Source organism: Myodes glareolus, chromosome 25, assembly GCF_982192425.1.
Source record: "Myodes glareolus chromosome 25, mMyoGla1.1, whole genome shotgun sequence".
NCBI classification, from domain to species: domain Eukaryota; kingdom Metazoa; phylum Chordata; class Mammalia; order Rodentia; family Cricetidae; genus Myodes; species Myodes glareolus.
Genome location: NC_142050.1, coordinates 20,148,795 through 20,164,652, shown reverse-complemented (window position 1 = coordinate 20,164,652; position 15,858 = coordinate 20,148,795). Strand labels below are relative to the sequence as shown.

Below are 15,858 nucleotides of genomic sequence, written 5' to 3'. Positions count from 1 at the left end.
CTATAGTGTACTGTTACCAGAGAAATACTTTCTATATTCCTATAGTAGAGGTTATAGATGCTATTGTTTAATGTACTTTTCCTTATTATTATTATTTTTTAAAGATAGAGTCTTACTATGTAGACCTGACTAGAATGGAACTCCCTATTTATACCAGGCTACCTCAGAACTCACTGAGATCTGCTTGCCTCCACCTCCCAAGTGCTGAATTAAAGGTGTGTGCCACCATACCTGGTTTATTTTTCCTTAATTTCATTTTAAGGTGATACATTGTCCCTTATTAGTTCCAAATCAGGAAAAAAAAGCCCCAAAACTTAAATTCTTTTTTTTAAACATTTATTTATTTATTTATTATTTATACCATATTCTGTCTGTGTGTCTGCCTGCAGGCCAGAAGAGGGCATCAGATCTCATTTCAGATGGTTGTGAGCCACCATGTGGTTGCTGGGAATTGAACTCAGGACCTCTGGAAGAGCAGGCAATGGTCTTAACCGCTGAGCCATCTCTCCAGCCCCAAAACTTAAATTCTTAAGTTGAAAAAATAATACATTAGTCGAATTGCTTGCACATACATAGCCCACAGTATTTGGGCTTGATCAGTCTGTCTGATAGTTCTGTATGAGGCCAGACACTGCAAACACATCACTAGAACCAGGCATGGTGGTCATTCTTGTTCCCTTATGTCCTGGTTTTCCTCTATATCCAATCTCCTCCTCTCTACTCCCAAACTGCCTGAATTACTTGTAGTTGAAATGCTACTGCTGGTGCCCAGCAAGGGCTCAAATTGCCACTAGACATATAAGACTGCCTGTTGCCTGCCCCCAGCTCCCGGTTGTCACTGTGATTGGCTTAGATAGAAGCACATTTAACTGTTCAGTGCTAACTTCAACTCAGAAGATCTTTGCCAGACCTTCCGGGAAGGCAGCTTTGCCGTCTTTGGTGTACATACCAAGAAAATGACCTTCATTTTTCCTTAGAAGGTTAGGTCTGTAAATGTGGTAGCCACATGACCAAGAGAGGCAGAGATGGAGAGGCCAGGACTGCAAGCATTTGGGGCACGCAGCCCCAGAGCTGGCATTAAGGACAATGCCGGAGTGATGGGAAGCCTGAGCCTGAGGACTGTGGCAGACTCCTACTGATAATTCTTCCTCTGACCCAGTTAAAATTTGGAAGTTTTCAATCTCTAAGTCAATAGGCAACAGAAAGACACATAGGTGACAAACGCATGGCTGACTGAAAAGTGGTGTCTAAGATAAGAAGGGAACGAACCCAGAGGCTGTGGGAGTAAGAAGTTCCTTCTTGGCATCATAGAGAGGACAGCCAGGTAGGGACTCGGTTTTTGATGCGCTGGCTGGAGTCACCAGCTGCTAGTGAATCAGAGGCTGACTAATTATCAGTCAAGGGATAGGGTAATATGAACTGCTTTCTAGTTAATAGAAGAAGCAGCTTGTGTGCTGTAGTCTTTGTCTTTAAAAGTAAAAGGGTGATTATTTTCAGTGTAGATAAATTAGTTTGTGCAAAGAGCATGAGTGTGCCTCGCCCCACATTATAGTCAGAGAATAACAAGGAACGGAAAGCAGTTCTTTCAGATTAGCACAGCATTCGTTCATTTGCCATGTCCGTGTTTCTCATTTAGCAAACAGTAGCTGTTAGACTTTAAGGGTCACAGTTAAATGTGCAGTCTTGAGGTTCTTAACACCAGAATTTGAGATACCTTCCATAGGTTTGATTTTCATGTTGTTCAATATTGATTTGGAAAAATTGAAATCTTTGATAAATATCCTATTAATAAAAAAAAGAGTATTCTTTGTGTCCATCATGAGCTTAGAAGAGCTATTTTTCCATATGATTTGAAAATAGTTAACAAAGTGTGAAAGTGTAGCCATTTACATTAAAATGTCACCTTAGATACAGCCCTGTGATGTTTCAATAGGTATCTTGTAAAATATGAGCATGCATATGTGGATATTAAAATAAGACAGAGGGACTAGGGATTTAACTCAGTGGTAGAGTATTTGCATAGCAAACATAAGCCCCTGGTTTCTGCCCTTAGATTCAAAAGAAAATGAAAAAAAAAAGAAAGGAAAGAAAGAGAAAAGAAAAACAGTACTCAATTTTCAAAGGGAAAGACAACATTGCATAAAATTTAATAAATACCCAGGGTATCAAGTCCACCATTATTCTGGCTTAGATTCCTTTTCCCAACTAATACCTTTACTATGAAATTGTTATAATAAAGCAGAGATAAGGTTGAAAAGCGTTCAGTTATCTGGCTACTGAAATAAGACAATCTTTAATATTTTATAACATACTTTAACCTATAGCATAAAAAACTGTCATTTTCAAGATATTCAGGGCTATGCAGAGAAACCCTGTCTCGAAAAAACAAGAAAACAAGTTTTGTTTCTCTTAAAAGAATAAAGAAAGCTGTCATTTTGGCAAGAAATAAACATCCAGGCAACTGCCTCAACTATTTTCTTTTTCAGTGCTTTAAGAAAGAATTAGTGGTAGGAAGAAGAAAAAGTTATTGTTATTTCTTGTCATAACCTTATTATTGTGGTCCTCTAAGAACTTGACCATAAATGTCTTTAAGTCTTAATATATGTCACATAAGTTAAATACTGTATTTACAAATTATAAAACTTTTAAAGCAAAATACCGTACAAAATACTGTCTTTCTATAATTCGAGGGCTTTATCTTGTTACTCCCATTTTTTTCTTATCCTTTTAGGGATCTCACTTCCCAGCATATCACAGCTGAGTTTCTGGTGGCACACACTGGCCTATAATATAAGGATACATCCCAAGATTAAAAGTGAGATAAAGTCTGCAGAGCTTTTCCACTCCCTAAGCAAATCCTCTTAGTTAAAGGCACCTAAAAATCCAACTCATGCGTCACTCCTTACATTTTGATTCTTTTTATTGCTTAATATCTTTAAAAATACTTTGACTTTTTTTTTGCAGTCTATTGAAAGCATAAACAAACACCTCCCCCTTAGTTAATTTTCAGTCCCTGCTCTCTATGCACAAACACTTAGTATAATCAATTCTATTAAAATACTGAGGGAGAATGCAAATCATGTGTATTGCTCCTTTGCTCCTATAAGAGATGTCTTTAAAACATGATCTCTGTGCACATGCCATGACTGGTTTCTGCATCTGTGTCCTTGGTCTTGGCTCTTATCCTGAGCCTGCCTGGACCAGGTCTCCAGATAAGGACTTTTTTTCTTCCTTTTTTCCCCTTTCCTTTCCTTTCCTTTCCTTTCCTTTCCTTTCCTTTCCTTTCCTTTCCTTTCCTTTCCTTTCCTTTCCTTTCCTTTCCTTTCCTTTCCTTTCCTTTCCTTTCCTTTCCTTTCCTTTCCTTTCTTCTTTCCTTTCCTCTCTCTTTTTCCTTTCTCCCTCCCTCCCTCCTTCTCTCCCTCCCTCCCTCTTTCTTTTCCTTCCTATTGCTTAGGGGACAGATTGATGTTCCCCATAAGTCAATGTCTTTTCACAAAACCATCCAAAGGTGGCTGCCAACCTTTTCAATATTAGAACTCGAAGCAATCCCCGTCTTGCGACTGGATGTCGATCAGAAAGAAGAAATCACAGCTTGGCCCATGGGATCTGCAATTGCATTGCAGGCCGTGCATAGTCGGGGGCGCCCTCCAGATTTCAAGCGTTGGTTGCTAGTCTGGGTGGAGAGATTACTTACAAGTGTGGACGTCAGTCATGCTTTCACACCTCCGGCAGCGGACGTAGCAGCACCAGATAAACTTACACTCACACCTCTCCACGTGCCTGACCACGTGGGTGTTGTAGCCCCGGCCACAGCAGAGGAGGTTGCAGCCGTCGGCCCCTCCTGAGGTACGATTGCACTCTCGGCCCTGTGTCCCAGGGATTCCCAGTTTCTTGTTCTCCACACAGTAGTTGGGAGACTTATGAACGTACAGCAGGTCATCTTTGTGGATGGGTGTCTGTGTCTGACCTTTCTCTCTCCTGCGCATTTTCCTCTTGGCTTTGTCTGAAATCTGGATGCTGTTTTCGTATTTATCCTTTAAAAAGTGCCCAATCTTTTCAAAAGAAGACATAGTTTTCCAGCAGGTTTTCACAGCGCAGGAGCCGGAAACTCCATGACAGCGGCAGTCCACAGACATTAACTTGGCGACAGCCTAAAACCAACAACGATTGTGTTCAAATGTCGTTAGTGCAGTTTTTCATTCAACAGCAGAAACAGTTAACCTAGCCACTCAAGGTTTTTCTTGCTCTTTCCCTCTATAAAAATGATGGTTTAAACATAAACCATCTTTATGGGTGTTTAGAGTTAAAATATTTTGTCATTTATTTCTGTCTAAGTGTTTTGAGTCTACATAGAAAACCTTCCCATGCCACATTAAAAAACAGTAGGGGTGGGAGGGACAGTGAGGTGCCCACTGAGTGCTGTCAAGCCTGAAGACTTGAGTTGGAACCCTGGGAAACCACATGATAGGAGAGAACCAATTCCGCAAGTCGTCTTCTGGCTTCCACCGTGGCATGTGTGTAGCTCGCTATATTAAATAAATAGTTACATAAAACTACAAAATAAATGATTATCCAAACAGCCATGTTTACTACTTACCAAAGACAATCTGAAACCTCATAGGGAACGTACTCTCGTTTCTAATATGTACCTCACTCATTTGGGGGTGAGGAAGGATGCTCGTGCTTGCCTGCACCTCCCTAATACCACTCCAGGCCTTGCTGGAATCTGGTCCATGGGCCACCAGCTCCAGCATCCCTTGTAAGAAATGGAGACAACCCTGGTCTTAAGTCAGATACACAGAATGAAAAGCTACACCTTAAGCTGGAGCTCCAGGTGGTTACCAGGCAAAGCACTCACAGGGGTGGTAGCAGCCATCAATTTTCACTGCACACACAGAAACGTCAGTACAACTCCCCCAGTAAACCCATTCTCAAGCCCTCGGAATCTGACAGGCTGGGGTGAGCTGCTTACATGATACGGTGGCACCTGTTGGTTGATTCTATAGAACCTCCCTAGGGTTTGTCACTATATTGTCAATTAGATCGGGGGAGGAGGGGTAAAGGCAGAGTAAGAACATCTATACCCTGGGCACAGACCACACAAAAAAACCCTGCCTCAATTTAGACTACCTCAGGGAGAGGAGCTGCAGTGAGGCGGCTGCCGATAAGTTCCGCTTTTCTGAAAAGTTTAATTGAAAACATAGCTCCTATCCTTGACGAATAAACAGCATTATATTAACACAAAGAATGAAAAGAGAAATAATGCCTGTAATTGCAGGTAGGAAGGCAGTGAACTTGAGACTAACTTGGGTAACTTAGTGAGTCCAGGCCAGTCTAGGCAACAGAGTGGGACCTTGTCTGAAGAAAAGGAAAAGACGATCATGTTTACATAATTTTAGATTCATTTTTAAATGCTTTAATTTATCCAGCTCGGAGCACTATTTGATCTTGTGCTAGTCCATTGTTTGCAGTGTGGTATTGTCTAGACATGCCTGCCTTTGAGAAAGTTAGAGTAAAAGTTAAGATGAATTTTTCAATGAGCCTAAAATAACAATCTAGAGAGTTCTAAAGGAGAACTCTAACCTCTAGTGTATCAACATTGCGTCCTGCAGTACCCAGACGATGGCAGGACAGATTAATAAATCTCCAGGATTAGTTGTAGAGTTGATATTCTGTCGACATGCTGGGCAAATGAAAAATGAACCCACCTATTCAGCAACTTGAAAATTACGTTCACAGTCTCACAAAAGGAAATTTAAATTCCGTTTACAGTTCTGATCAAAACTACAATATAACCAAGGCTTTATTACTATTGATATGTCTGCAGAAGGGCATTTCCTAACATTCTCTGAACAGTAACCACACAGAATATTTCAAACAAGTGATATTGTATTGCAGCCTTAAATGAGAACATATGAGATTGATTTGTACAATACATTTCGTAGCATTGAAAACAATCAATAGAATGGTATTGAATCCTGTCCTATTTAGAACATAGAACACAATCAGTTTTACTCATAAAACTTCAAAACTGATACATATATCTATTTCTTAAACACAGAACAAAACCCCTATGGGGACAAAGGAACAGCTTCTTACACAAAGTATAGCACAAAGATAATCGGATTTATGGCATTTGTTATGCACAAAATCCTAGTTTCCTTAAGAATTCTATATGCAGAGAAATATTTAAAATTAATGCAATCTGGCCACCTTTGTTCCTATTTTAAGTGCCAAAGGATATGAAGGAAAAAAAGAGCTCAATCAGTGTAGGTAATAAAATAAATAGTCCGAGAAGCCCCAGACCCGAGAGTAAGTGTATGTTTAAACCAGATCAGCGTTCCTGATAGTCATCACCCAGTGATTTAAAGCTGCCTTTCCTCCTGATCATGACTGAAAGCCCAACTTCCCTTTTTTTTTTTTAACCCATTCAGACATGTGCACTCTTGGTTTGCTAAGCATGAGAGACAGTGTGGATTCTGCACTTCAAATGACGGTGCACTCGCGCAAGCCTTTCTAATGCACCCTCCACGGCCAGCCTGAGTAAGAAGAGTAACAGAAGGCACCCTCAGGAAGGCAAGTCACTGCTGCAGGGCCGGTGGTCCTGGGGGACCTTGAGTCAGTAGGGTTCTCCTCCATCTTCATCATAACTCTCTGCCAAACAGCATGAGTCCACCAAATTGCTGCACGGTTCGGAAAAATAAAAAGAGGCTTGCAAATTCACCTCTGTCACCTACTAAGCTTATATTAGGGTTTTGAAGGATTTTCCTACTCTAAAAAACAACTCTTCTTGAATACTGGAGTTGATAATTTTGCACTATATTATGCTTTTAAATTTTGGGTTCTAAGACTTTCGTGCAAAAGTGGCCAGAACATAGGTAGCAGAAAATAGCATTCTTTTCATAGTTGTCACGTATTATTTTTCTACCCCAGAATTTACATATATAAGTTAGCTGCAAGTAGAAGAATCTCAAGAATCTCACGTACAATTGGAATGATGATGTCCCCGTAATACGCCAAGGATAGAGCTTGGAATCAAAGTAGAGCAATATAATCCTTGCTCGGAGAATTTTATGAAATACGGGGTTTCAGGGTAGGCACATACACACAGGGTTTTACTTTGCCGACGTTAGTGTGTTTTGGAGCACATTTTTCATAAATCTTGTACTTGATCTGGTTTTATAGCAAGAAATTCTTTTCACTTAATATGGAGTTAATGAACAGGTACTTAGTTGTGATTCCAACTTTATAGAAAAATAAACAATGTGGTTAAGACACTTGTCTTACATAAATTGGCGACATACGATATAAGGTCTTTGTAACTCAGCAAGATTATTTTAGAAAATCAGAAAAACGAAAGTGGAAAATACAAGTATATTTAAAAAACATTCCAGAAATTCCCGAAAATGTGTGTTCTGTATCTTTTCTACCGGGGTTCTTAATTAGTGTGAAATAGCTAGGGTGAGCCACAGTGGTGGCTCTGATGTTCTCTGGTAACTGAAAAAGAGAATAGCAACTGAATGAATTGTGTGTGGTTATGGGAAAATTCCTCTCTCCCCTCTAGTTGAGTTGTTAAAGTTTATAACGACATTAACAGAGGAATGTTTTGTTAACTATTGCAAACAGATGTGCGCATTTTGATGGAATGGTGTAAAACTATAGGAGAGCGATTAGGAAGGTGGCATTTAATCTACAGGGTTCCTCATGGAAGTTTTGGGTTAATAAGTTTCTACTGAAGTGAAATGGGAAAGATGTATCATTACTGGAACTCAGGGCAAAGGCAGATGCCACATAAGAAATGATTTATGGGCTAATTGTTTCACAATTTTGAGTCAAAGGTAACTCTGCGGGCAGAGATTTTTTTTTTTCTACATATTGCTTTATCCATACTTTACTAGGAATGGCCAGAAACTGGTGTGGAACATTCTGTAGCCAACACTTCATTGTGTCCACCATCGGAGGATCTGTTTAACTTAAGAACTCTGTGAGTTAAGATCGGATGGGTGTGTGTGTAGGATTTCTATTCCTCCGCCCCACTCCATCCCTTTCTATCCCAAAATACATCGGAACCTGCTGAAAATGAAAACACACTTGTGTTGTTCAATTACTTATAAAGATTCTTGAAACAGGTCAATGAAAATTTGGGGTCTGCCCTTCCCACTTTGTTGAGTTACTCATAATAAAACAAATTATGGGGTAGGAAAACTTAAAAGTTTATGAGGTAGACATGGTAAGAATGGAAATATTTTAAGCACACCAAAAGAAATACCCATAAATATTCCAAGTCACAGTATTCCCAGAAGTTCCGCCCCTGGAAGACATCACATCACTCTCGCAGCCAATCACCGCCCAGCAACATTATTCTTGGAGTCATAAGTTTAGGAATGGTGTCAGAAACCAAGTGGGAATCAGAGTATTTAAGGTCAGCGGTTAGAAAATCATCTATCCTGCTCACAGTGCTACTAAGCGCCAGTACCCACATTTCTCTGAACGCTTTCCTACATTTTGAATTTGGGATTTGGAGACTAGAAAAACCCACTCAATTGAATGCAGACCTTAAATTTTATTCAGACAAATATGCCTGACAGATCAAAGTCATAATGGCTAATATTAAAAATTGAGTCAGTCTCTTGTCCATGTTAGAGAAACCCCTTTTTTTGTTGTTTATTTAGACTTTTTTTTAAAGGTAGCAGTGGAAAGAAAAATACGAAAATATTTTGAATTAGAATGCCTTCCAAGAAAAGATCAACAAAAACGCCCAAGAATTACCCTCAAAATAGTCAGATAAATGTTTTATAATATTTTAGGATTCCATCTAGAACAATGTGAGGCAAAAGATTCAGTAAGGAAAACTGAAAATTTCATAAAACCTGAATCCCTATATGGACTGAATCGTTCTTTGCTAATACAGAAAAATAACAAAAATCTGTGTAAAATGGAGTAATTGATTTTTTCCAACCCATAGTGTAATGTATTAAAATTGATGCAGATCAAAAACCCAAAATCAAAATCTAAATAACCGTTTAAGACCCATATTATCAATGATAGAGGTGACTATAGCTCTCTAATTTGAAAACAAGATGAAATAAACGGAATGTTATTAATAAAATTAATTTTCTTTAATACAAATGATTTAGATTTTCATAAGATCAAGTACAACTATATTTATTTAAGAGTTAGTCATAAGATGAACTTCTGAGTTTTGTTTTTTGGCTAAATTTTTAAATCACTACCAAGCCATTTAAAAAAATGAGGAGTAATGAATATTTATGTAATTGTTTCTCAACTCTTCAATGACTGTAGTGATTTGGTCTTCACTGAGGTTTTTCTTGAGCTTAGTGCTAAAGTTTAAAAGAACATATACTAATTGCTTTACCTCCTTTCATATTAAAATGTTAGAAATAATAACTATTTAAATTCAATCGACAACTCATTCTTATTTTCACAATGAAAAAAAGCCAAGGGAAAAAAGGTATATACCTAACAGTGGTGCAGAGCAAGAGTCATGTTAGTGAAGTCAAATAACTTTTCTGAAACTCCTAAATAAAAATATGGAAAACTTGTAAAACCTGTTTATTGATTTTTCTCTTTTCTATTTTGCTTTATTGAATTGCATATTCAAATTAAATGGAACTGTAAATCCAAACTTGAGGAGTTATGATGATATTTTACTGAGTCTTCTGGCTTTTTGTATTTTAAGCCAGGGCAGTTAAAGAAAGAAAACTGGCTGGAACTTCCAAGCATTGTGAATGAGTCCCATTCTTCATTTGCCAAAAATGTAAAACACAAACGCAACATATACTTTAACTGTTCCTCAGAGATGCTGCAAATTGACTGAATTTACTTCAGGAGGATGTGGCAGATTGTGGGAACAACATTGCTACTTTGACAGGTTATTGGAAATTCAAAATAATACCTGTCTTGAAAAGTTTATTACAGCAAAAAATAAGTATTCATAAAAATGTTACCCTCTTTTAGGAAAGTTACGGTGAATTGCCAAAGAACTCAACAGTGTTTTAGAGTCCAAACTTTATTGTATCAATTGTATATAATGTAAATATGGAAAAGTTAAGTAGGGTACACACATATTTTTTAAGCCAACAATTTTTAAAAGCAGAATTCATAAAGCAGTTTACTAGGTGTTAGGTATCCCCCTCCTCTCAATTTATCTTTAAGATAGCTTTATTTTATAATGTCTTTATCTTTAATATAGCCATGGCTTTATAGTCATATTCTTTTATAGTCTTAATTGAACCTACATTACTTTATAAAATTAACAATTTTTCAAAAAGTTTTGCTTTATAAAAAATAGTGATAGCAAATTCCCTAAGAAAGCTTACCAACATAGTGTCAATACACACTCATGAAAGGATATATTGCCAGTGTTTGGTTTTAAAATTATTGGCAAGGATTCACCTGAAACATTAACCCCAAGTACGATTTACCCAATGATGCTGGAGTCTTACTCAACTTTCTAATACATACCTGCCTTCCTGCTTCGTTGTTGTGTAGATTCATGGCTAGGAGCACTTTGCTTTCTTGTCCTGTGGTGTTCCTGATGGGGAGATCTAGAAACTTTCTGCTGAACCACATGCCATATTGGACGTCATCAGAGCATCCCCCCCAATGCCAGCCTTCACTTGGAGAGCCACCATTCTGCAAGGTGCTGTCACAGGAACATTCCGTCATATTTCCGGCACTGCATGACCTGGTTACCGAGTGCACCAGGCCTGCAGCCATAACGGCGTAAATGAACGCTGTCTCCTTGGTGCCTAGGGAGGAAACATTGATAAATCACAGAGCCGTCGTTTTCTGTGGAAATTCAGTCCTACAGCCTCTTACTCGTTGACGGATGAGGCAATCGATTTTTCAAGGGTTTGCAGCAGATGTTGTAATGAGTGGACACTGAAAAGCAGACCTACTATTTTGGACCTTTTAGAAAAGCATTATTTTTCAGGATTCCACATCATGGGATGTCACTGCCATGTTGTCACCCACTCTCCTCATATATCAAAATTCATGCTTGTCTTTACAGTTTGCAATCCTCACTAGCCCATGTCCTAGTGTTCCGTGGACGGTAGTAGCTCATCAGTACATATTGAAGGTACATCCCCTGCACGGACCACGAAAATGGCAAATGAGAAGGGAGCAGACTCCTTATCTTTTGTCTAACTGTGCTGCGGTCACAAAACACAAACGGAAAGTTTCGGTGCGATGCCTCTTTGTTTAGATAATATGCGTCAGAATGCAGGCTACAATGAACAAAAATCAAGGCAACCGCTAGGTGAAGATTCGTTTTCTTTCACACTAAAGGTAAGATTTTAAAAGGGGAGAACATAATGAACATCGTTGATATTATGTAGCTAACATGTTCTGCAGTAAAGTTGGCCTTTTAGTCATAAAACCAATGGAAAGAAGATATTTGAAAACTTGGAAAAAGTCGAATTGTTGTGGAAAAGTATTCTGTTTTGAAGGAGTTACATTTTGCACTCGGTCGAGTTGGAGTTAAAAATCTTTGAAATCAAAGTTTCTTTAACACATTCATAAAACAGACTAGAAAGGACTCAGCGGGCGATTTTTTTCTTTCCAGATGTTTAGATTGGAATAGAAACAGTTTCACTCACGCCCGTTGTCCAATAAACCTTTTCAGCAGCGAATGCTTCTGCATCTCAGCACTATTTAGGACACATCATTTTCCTCTTTCTTTTCTTTCTCTCCAGGCTTTTACCCTTCATTCCCAGCTCCCAGGTAAGAGATTCATCCGCTGCCCTTGACAGCCAAAACTCAGAGCTGGGAAGGTGCAGTTCTGGGAAGGCGCATGCCGAAAGCGTGGGGAAGGGTCAGGGATGCAGTACAAATGGAAACGAACTTTAAAAATGACGGCGAAGGCATCTTTCAATGTCTTGGGCCTAAAACTCTCTGACCCTGCTAATATCCCGGGAAGCATTTGGGGTCCGAGTACGGTTATCCTAGCTATGTCACCATGCACGTGAAAGAATTTTTTTTTTCCACTGAACTTTCCCGTGCCGCGGAAAATGCATCCAGTCAGGGAGAGATGGAAGGAACAGAAAACCAGGGAAAGTAAAAGAAGTCGCGCCCAGGTGACAGTCCCTTTAAAAATCACCATTGTACACTAAACCTAGTGTTTCCAGGAGTCAATAAAACGTGTGCCTGTCTCTCAATTACCCACTTGTCTACAGCTCCGAGCGCCACAGAGCTGCCTAAATCAAAGCAGATGCGGCTGCAGCATTCCCCGCTGCAGACCTCATGTTTGTCCAGCTGGTCACCCACGGAGCGGGGCGCCACGGGGTCCGAGGGGTCGATGGGGTGGGGACTCATAGTTTTCTGCAACTTCGGCAGGGGCCACGGGAAGGACGGAGAACTGCAGCCCCTCTAAATGTCCCTCTGTAGACCTGGGGTGTCCCTCTCTAGTGCTGCACCTGCACGCCGGGTTCTGGCCCCTGTGCCCCAGTTTCCCTATTTGAAGATCTCGCGAGCACCGGACGGTGCAGTTACTTTTTACTCTATCGAAGGCACTAGCAGAAAAGTTGTCGCTTTCTACGTCCTGCCAACCTACAGGGGTCCTGGTGACTCACCGCTACTCAGCTCATAGCCAAAGAGGGGGCTGGTGGCTAGCGGGGCGGAGGTGGAGGTGGCGGTGGCGACCATACAGTTCCACCGCTCGTGTCGGAACTGGCTCCTGCACTCCTGAATGCCCAGCCGGGCGCCTTCTCGGATGCTAGGCAGCAGGTACGGTTTCCTCTTGCACAGCTCCTTCTGGCGGCTGTTCAGAGGCAAGCCAGCGCAGCCCAGCTTCTCCGGTACCCCAAAGGAGGCAATGCCCAGCCACCTGTAAGATAAGGCGCCCCTGCTGTAAGCCGCCCCCGCCCCCCTCTCCTCCCCTTCCCCAGATGCATTAGGTCAGCGATTCTAGGGCTCCCGCTCCTCCTCCCCTGGCCTTAGTTGGAAAGTTCCCTGGCGTGGGTGATCCCTTTGGCCACCTACCCTTAACGCCTCCGCAGCGCCCATACTCACATCCAGTTGCCCTGGGTTCCACAAGGGAACAGCGAGAGCACAGCTGCCCACAGCGCACACAAGCTGGGCAGGGCCAGGAGCGCCGCTCTGTCCATGGTCCACGCATGGAGTCCCCCAGCCCGGGCCACTCCTTTTCTGTTCCCTCTCTCCAGAGGCCCGCAGGGCCTGAGGTCAGTTCCTTAGCTCCCAGTTGTTCCTTGCTCTCTTTCCCTTGGAAGGTAACATTAAAAAGGGCAGCAAGGACAGAGACTAACAGCAGGCCCCCAGGCCCCAGCAGGATGAGGTGGAGAAAGTAGCCTAAGGTCCTCTCACGCAGAGGTGGACGTGTGCTGGAGATGCCGGAGCGTCCCTCACATTCCAAGGTGAGAAACTTCTGCTGATGTTTCTGTGTCTCCATCGCCCCAGGCTTCTCCTCGCATCCCCCCCCCCCCCGCCCCGCCACCGACCCCGCCTGGCGCCTGATTGGCCCAACAGCAGACCCGTATCTCACCATCTGTAAACCTCAGTCTCTCATTGGCTAACAGTGGGCTCTGCGGGGGGCGCTCTTGGACTGAGCCTCGGTGACTGTCTGACTAGACTTGCGAGTGTCACGACCTTTCCTCCTGTCACGTTGTCCTTAGAGGAGGTCACTGTGAGACTGAATCAACCTGAAGAGCAAAGTGATGGGCATTTCTGTCTTAGCATCCTTGGGTGAAAGTGAAGCTGCTTTATCCAATCTCATCTGGATTTACCCGAAAGGGGGTGGGGTGGAGCACCTCGTTCTTTTTTCCTGTACTCCTCCCTGGAGAGTTATCTTTTTAAAGTTGGAGTTGGTACCTCCCGTCTCCCCGCAAAAAAAAAAAAAAATGAGTTTTCGACGCCCAGCTTGAGGTCCCTTTTGGCAAAGAGGATAGGTTAGAAGTTGTCAGGGCTATGGTCCTCGTCATTTAGATGTGCATTTACTTTAAGCATAGCATAAAATCTACCTACCGTGTTTTAACTGGGTTCTGTGAAGGGTTTTCCCACTTCTCTTATTTCTGTAACTTTTGAGAGCATGGTCTATCCTAAGAAAAAATAGCATGCAGAGGAATGGGTGAGAGCGTACAAGAAAATTCTCAAACGGATGACGGTTGTTCCTGCCCTTCTCTTCTGACCCGCACTGACACCCCAGGAAGACCTTATACAGGGCTACTGCCACCGGCTGAAAACAGCAGCAACCATGACAAAACCCAGAAATACTGCATGCCTTACCAACTGCACGCTCAGCCCTATGGAAGTCTGTAGAACTAGGACCGCTTTCCACAAGTGTAAAAACGAGCCAGGCAAGCAAATCTAAGGCCAAATAAATTCTGATTATCAGTAATGGAGATTATAGGTAAATGGTATTGGCAGCTAGCTTATACTTTGGCCAAATGTGTTTTCAAAGTAGGAAGTGTTCTGGCAGCCGGTAGTTTTGGAAAGTTAGTTAGCCAGCGTTTTGTCTCCAAGCTCTCTTTGAAGCCCGGACTCTGTCTTGCTGCGGTATCAAAGAAGCCTGCCTCGTCTACTTCCACACACACCTGCTCCCAGGAGGATGTCTGGAATGTTAACAAACTTTCCCGGTGGTATCACCTCGGCGGGTGCCCCAACTCAGCCTCATCCTGCAAAGCTTTGAGGGCGTTTGCCAGTTATAATCCTAGGCACCACAGACGGTCAATCAAAGATCAGTCAAACTCCCGCCATTCCTTATCCGGCAAATGTTTATTGCATGTACACTACGTACCAGGTCCTAAAACCACATTGTAATTTTTAGAAAGTCAAGTTGATGATAGGGTATGGTTACTGATCCAGAAATATTTTGGCTAATGGTTAGTGGCCTCTTTGAAAATCGGAGCCTTGATCCAAGCTCACTTTATCCCGTGAGCCTCTCCAAGAAGGGACCATGGTACATCGGCTGCTGTGCCACTGTCCAGAGCACCAGATCTTCTTTCGAAGCACAACTTATTGAGTGGATTAGTGTGATGAGGAACATCCCGAACAGATGCCTAAGTGGCCTGAAGACTGGAAATAGAGACATGTCTTCCTTGTGCGGGAAACAGGATTTGGGAGGAGGGCTTGGGGGAGCTGATTTCTTTTTAGGGCCAACTGTGGTAAAAGTCTTAAAGTGGCTGTTTAATTTTTCTTTTCATTCAGACATTTATGTGGAGACTGTTTTGGGGCCAAATGGGAGACTAGCAGTGAGTCAGTCACATGGTTGTAGAGCTCCTAAGTCACGTGACAAAACGGACAAGTAAACCAAACCGACAATTCTAGTCTGAAACGGTAAGGGCGGGAAGTACAACATGCCTTGAAAACACATGGAAGAGAATGCAGAGGTGTGGGCCAGAGGACTGAGTCTGCCGAAGGCTGCCTCTGTTTTTCCTCAAGGGAGGAATACCAGAGTACGCCATTTTGGGGTGCCAGCTAGAGTCAGCCCACTAGCTCAAACATTTTCAGGCCCTAGACACAATTCTGTAGGAGTCGGCGTGACACTCAGGCCTTGTGAACTTCCACACGCTGAGAGCCTGCTCTTTGCCCTCAGATTCTTTCATTCTCTGTCTCCTCTTCTTCTTTTCACTCCCGACCCCCCACTCGCGCCTGCACAGGTAGAGTGGGCTGTCAGAGGATGACATTGTACAGGGGTCAGTTCTCACACTCCACCACCTGGGTCATGGAGATCAAACTCGGGCCGTTGAATTTGGAGGCGAGCGCCTTCACTCATGAGCCAGCTCACAGGCCCCATGTCTGTCTGTTTCTCTTTCTGTCTCCCTCTTTGAAGGTTTACACAATTCTATCCTCCATACACAATTTATGGTAATTTTACAG

At 42.1% G+C, this 15,858-nt stretch overlaps 1 protein-coding gene across 1 annotated transcript; it reads right to left on the bottom strand.

Moving 5' to 3' along the window:
- Positions 1-2,114: 2,114 nt before the first annotated feature.
- Positions 2,115-13,436, bottom strand: Wnt16 (Wnt family member 16). Its single transcript, XM_048450931.3, has 4 exons — positions 13,036-13,436; positions 12,597-12,850; positions 10,486-10,772; positions 2,115-4,151 (listed from the first exon to the last, which is right to left on the bottom strand). Exons 1-4 carry the CDS (start codon positions 13,128-13,130, stop codon positions 3,687-3,689), a joined length of 1,101 nt encoding a protein of 366 aa, XP_048306888.3. The 5' UTR covers positions 13,131-13,436; the 3' UTR covers positions 2,115-3,686.
- Between the last annotated feature and the right edge of the window lie 2,422 nt (positions 13,437-15,858).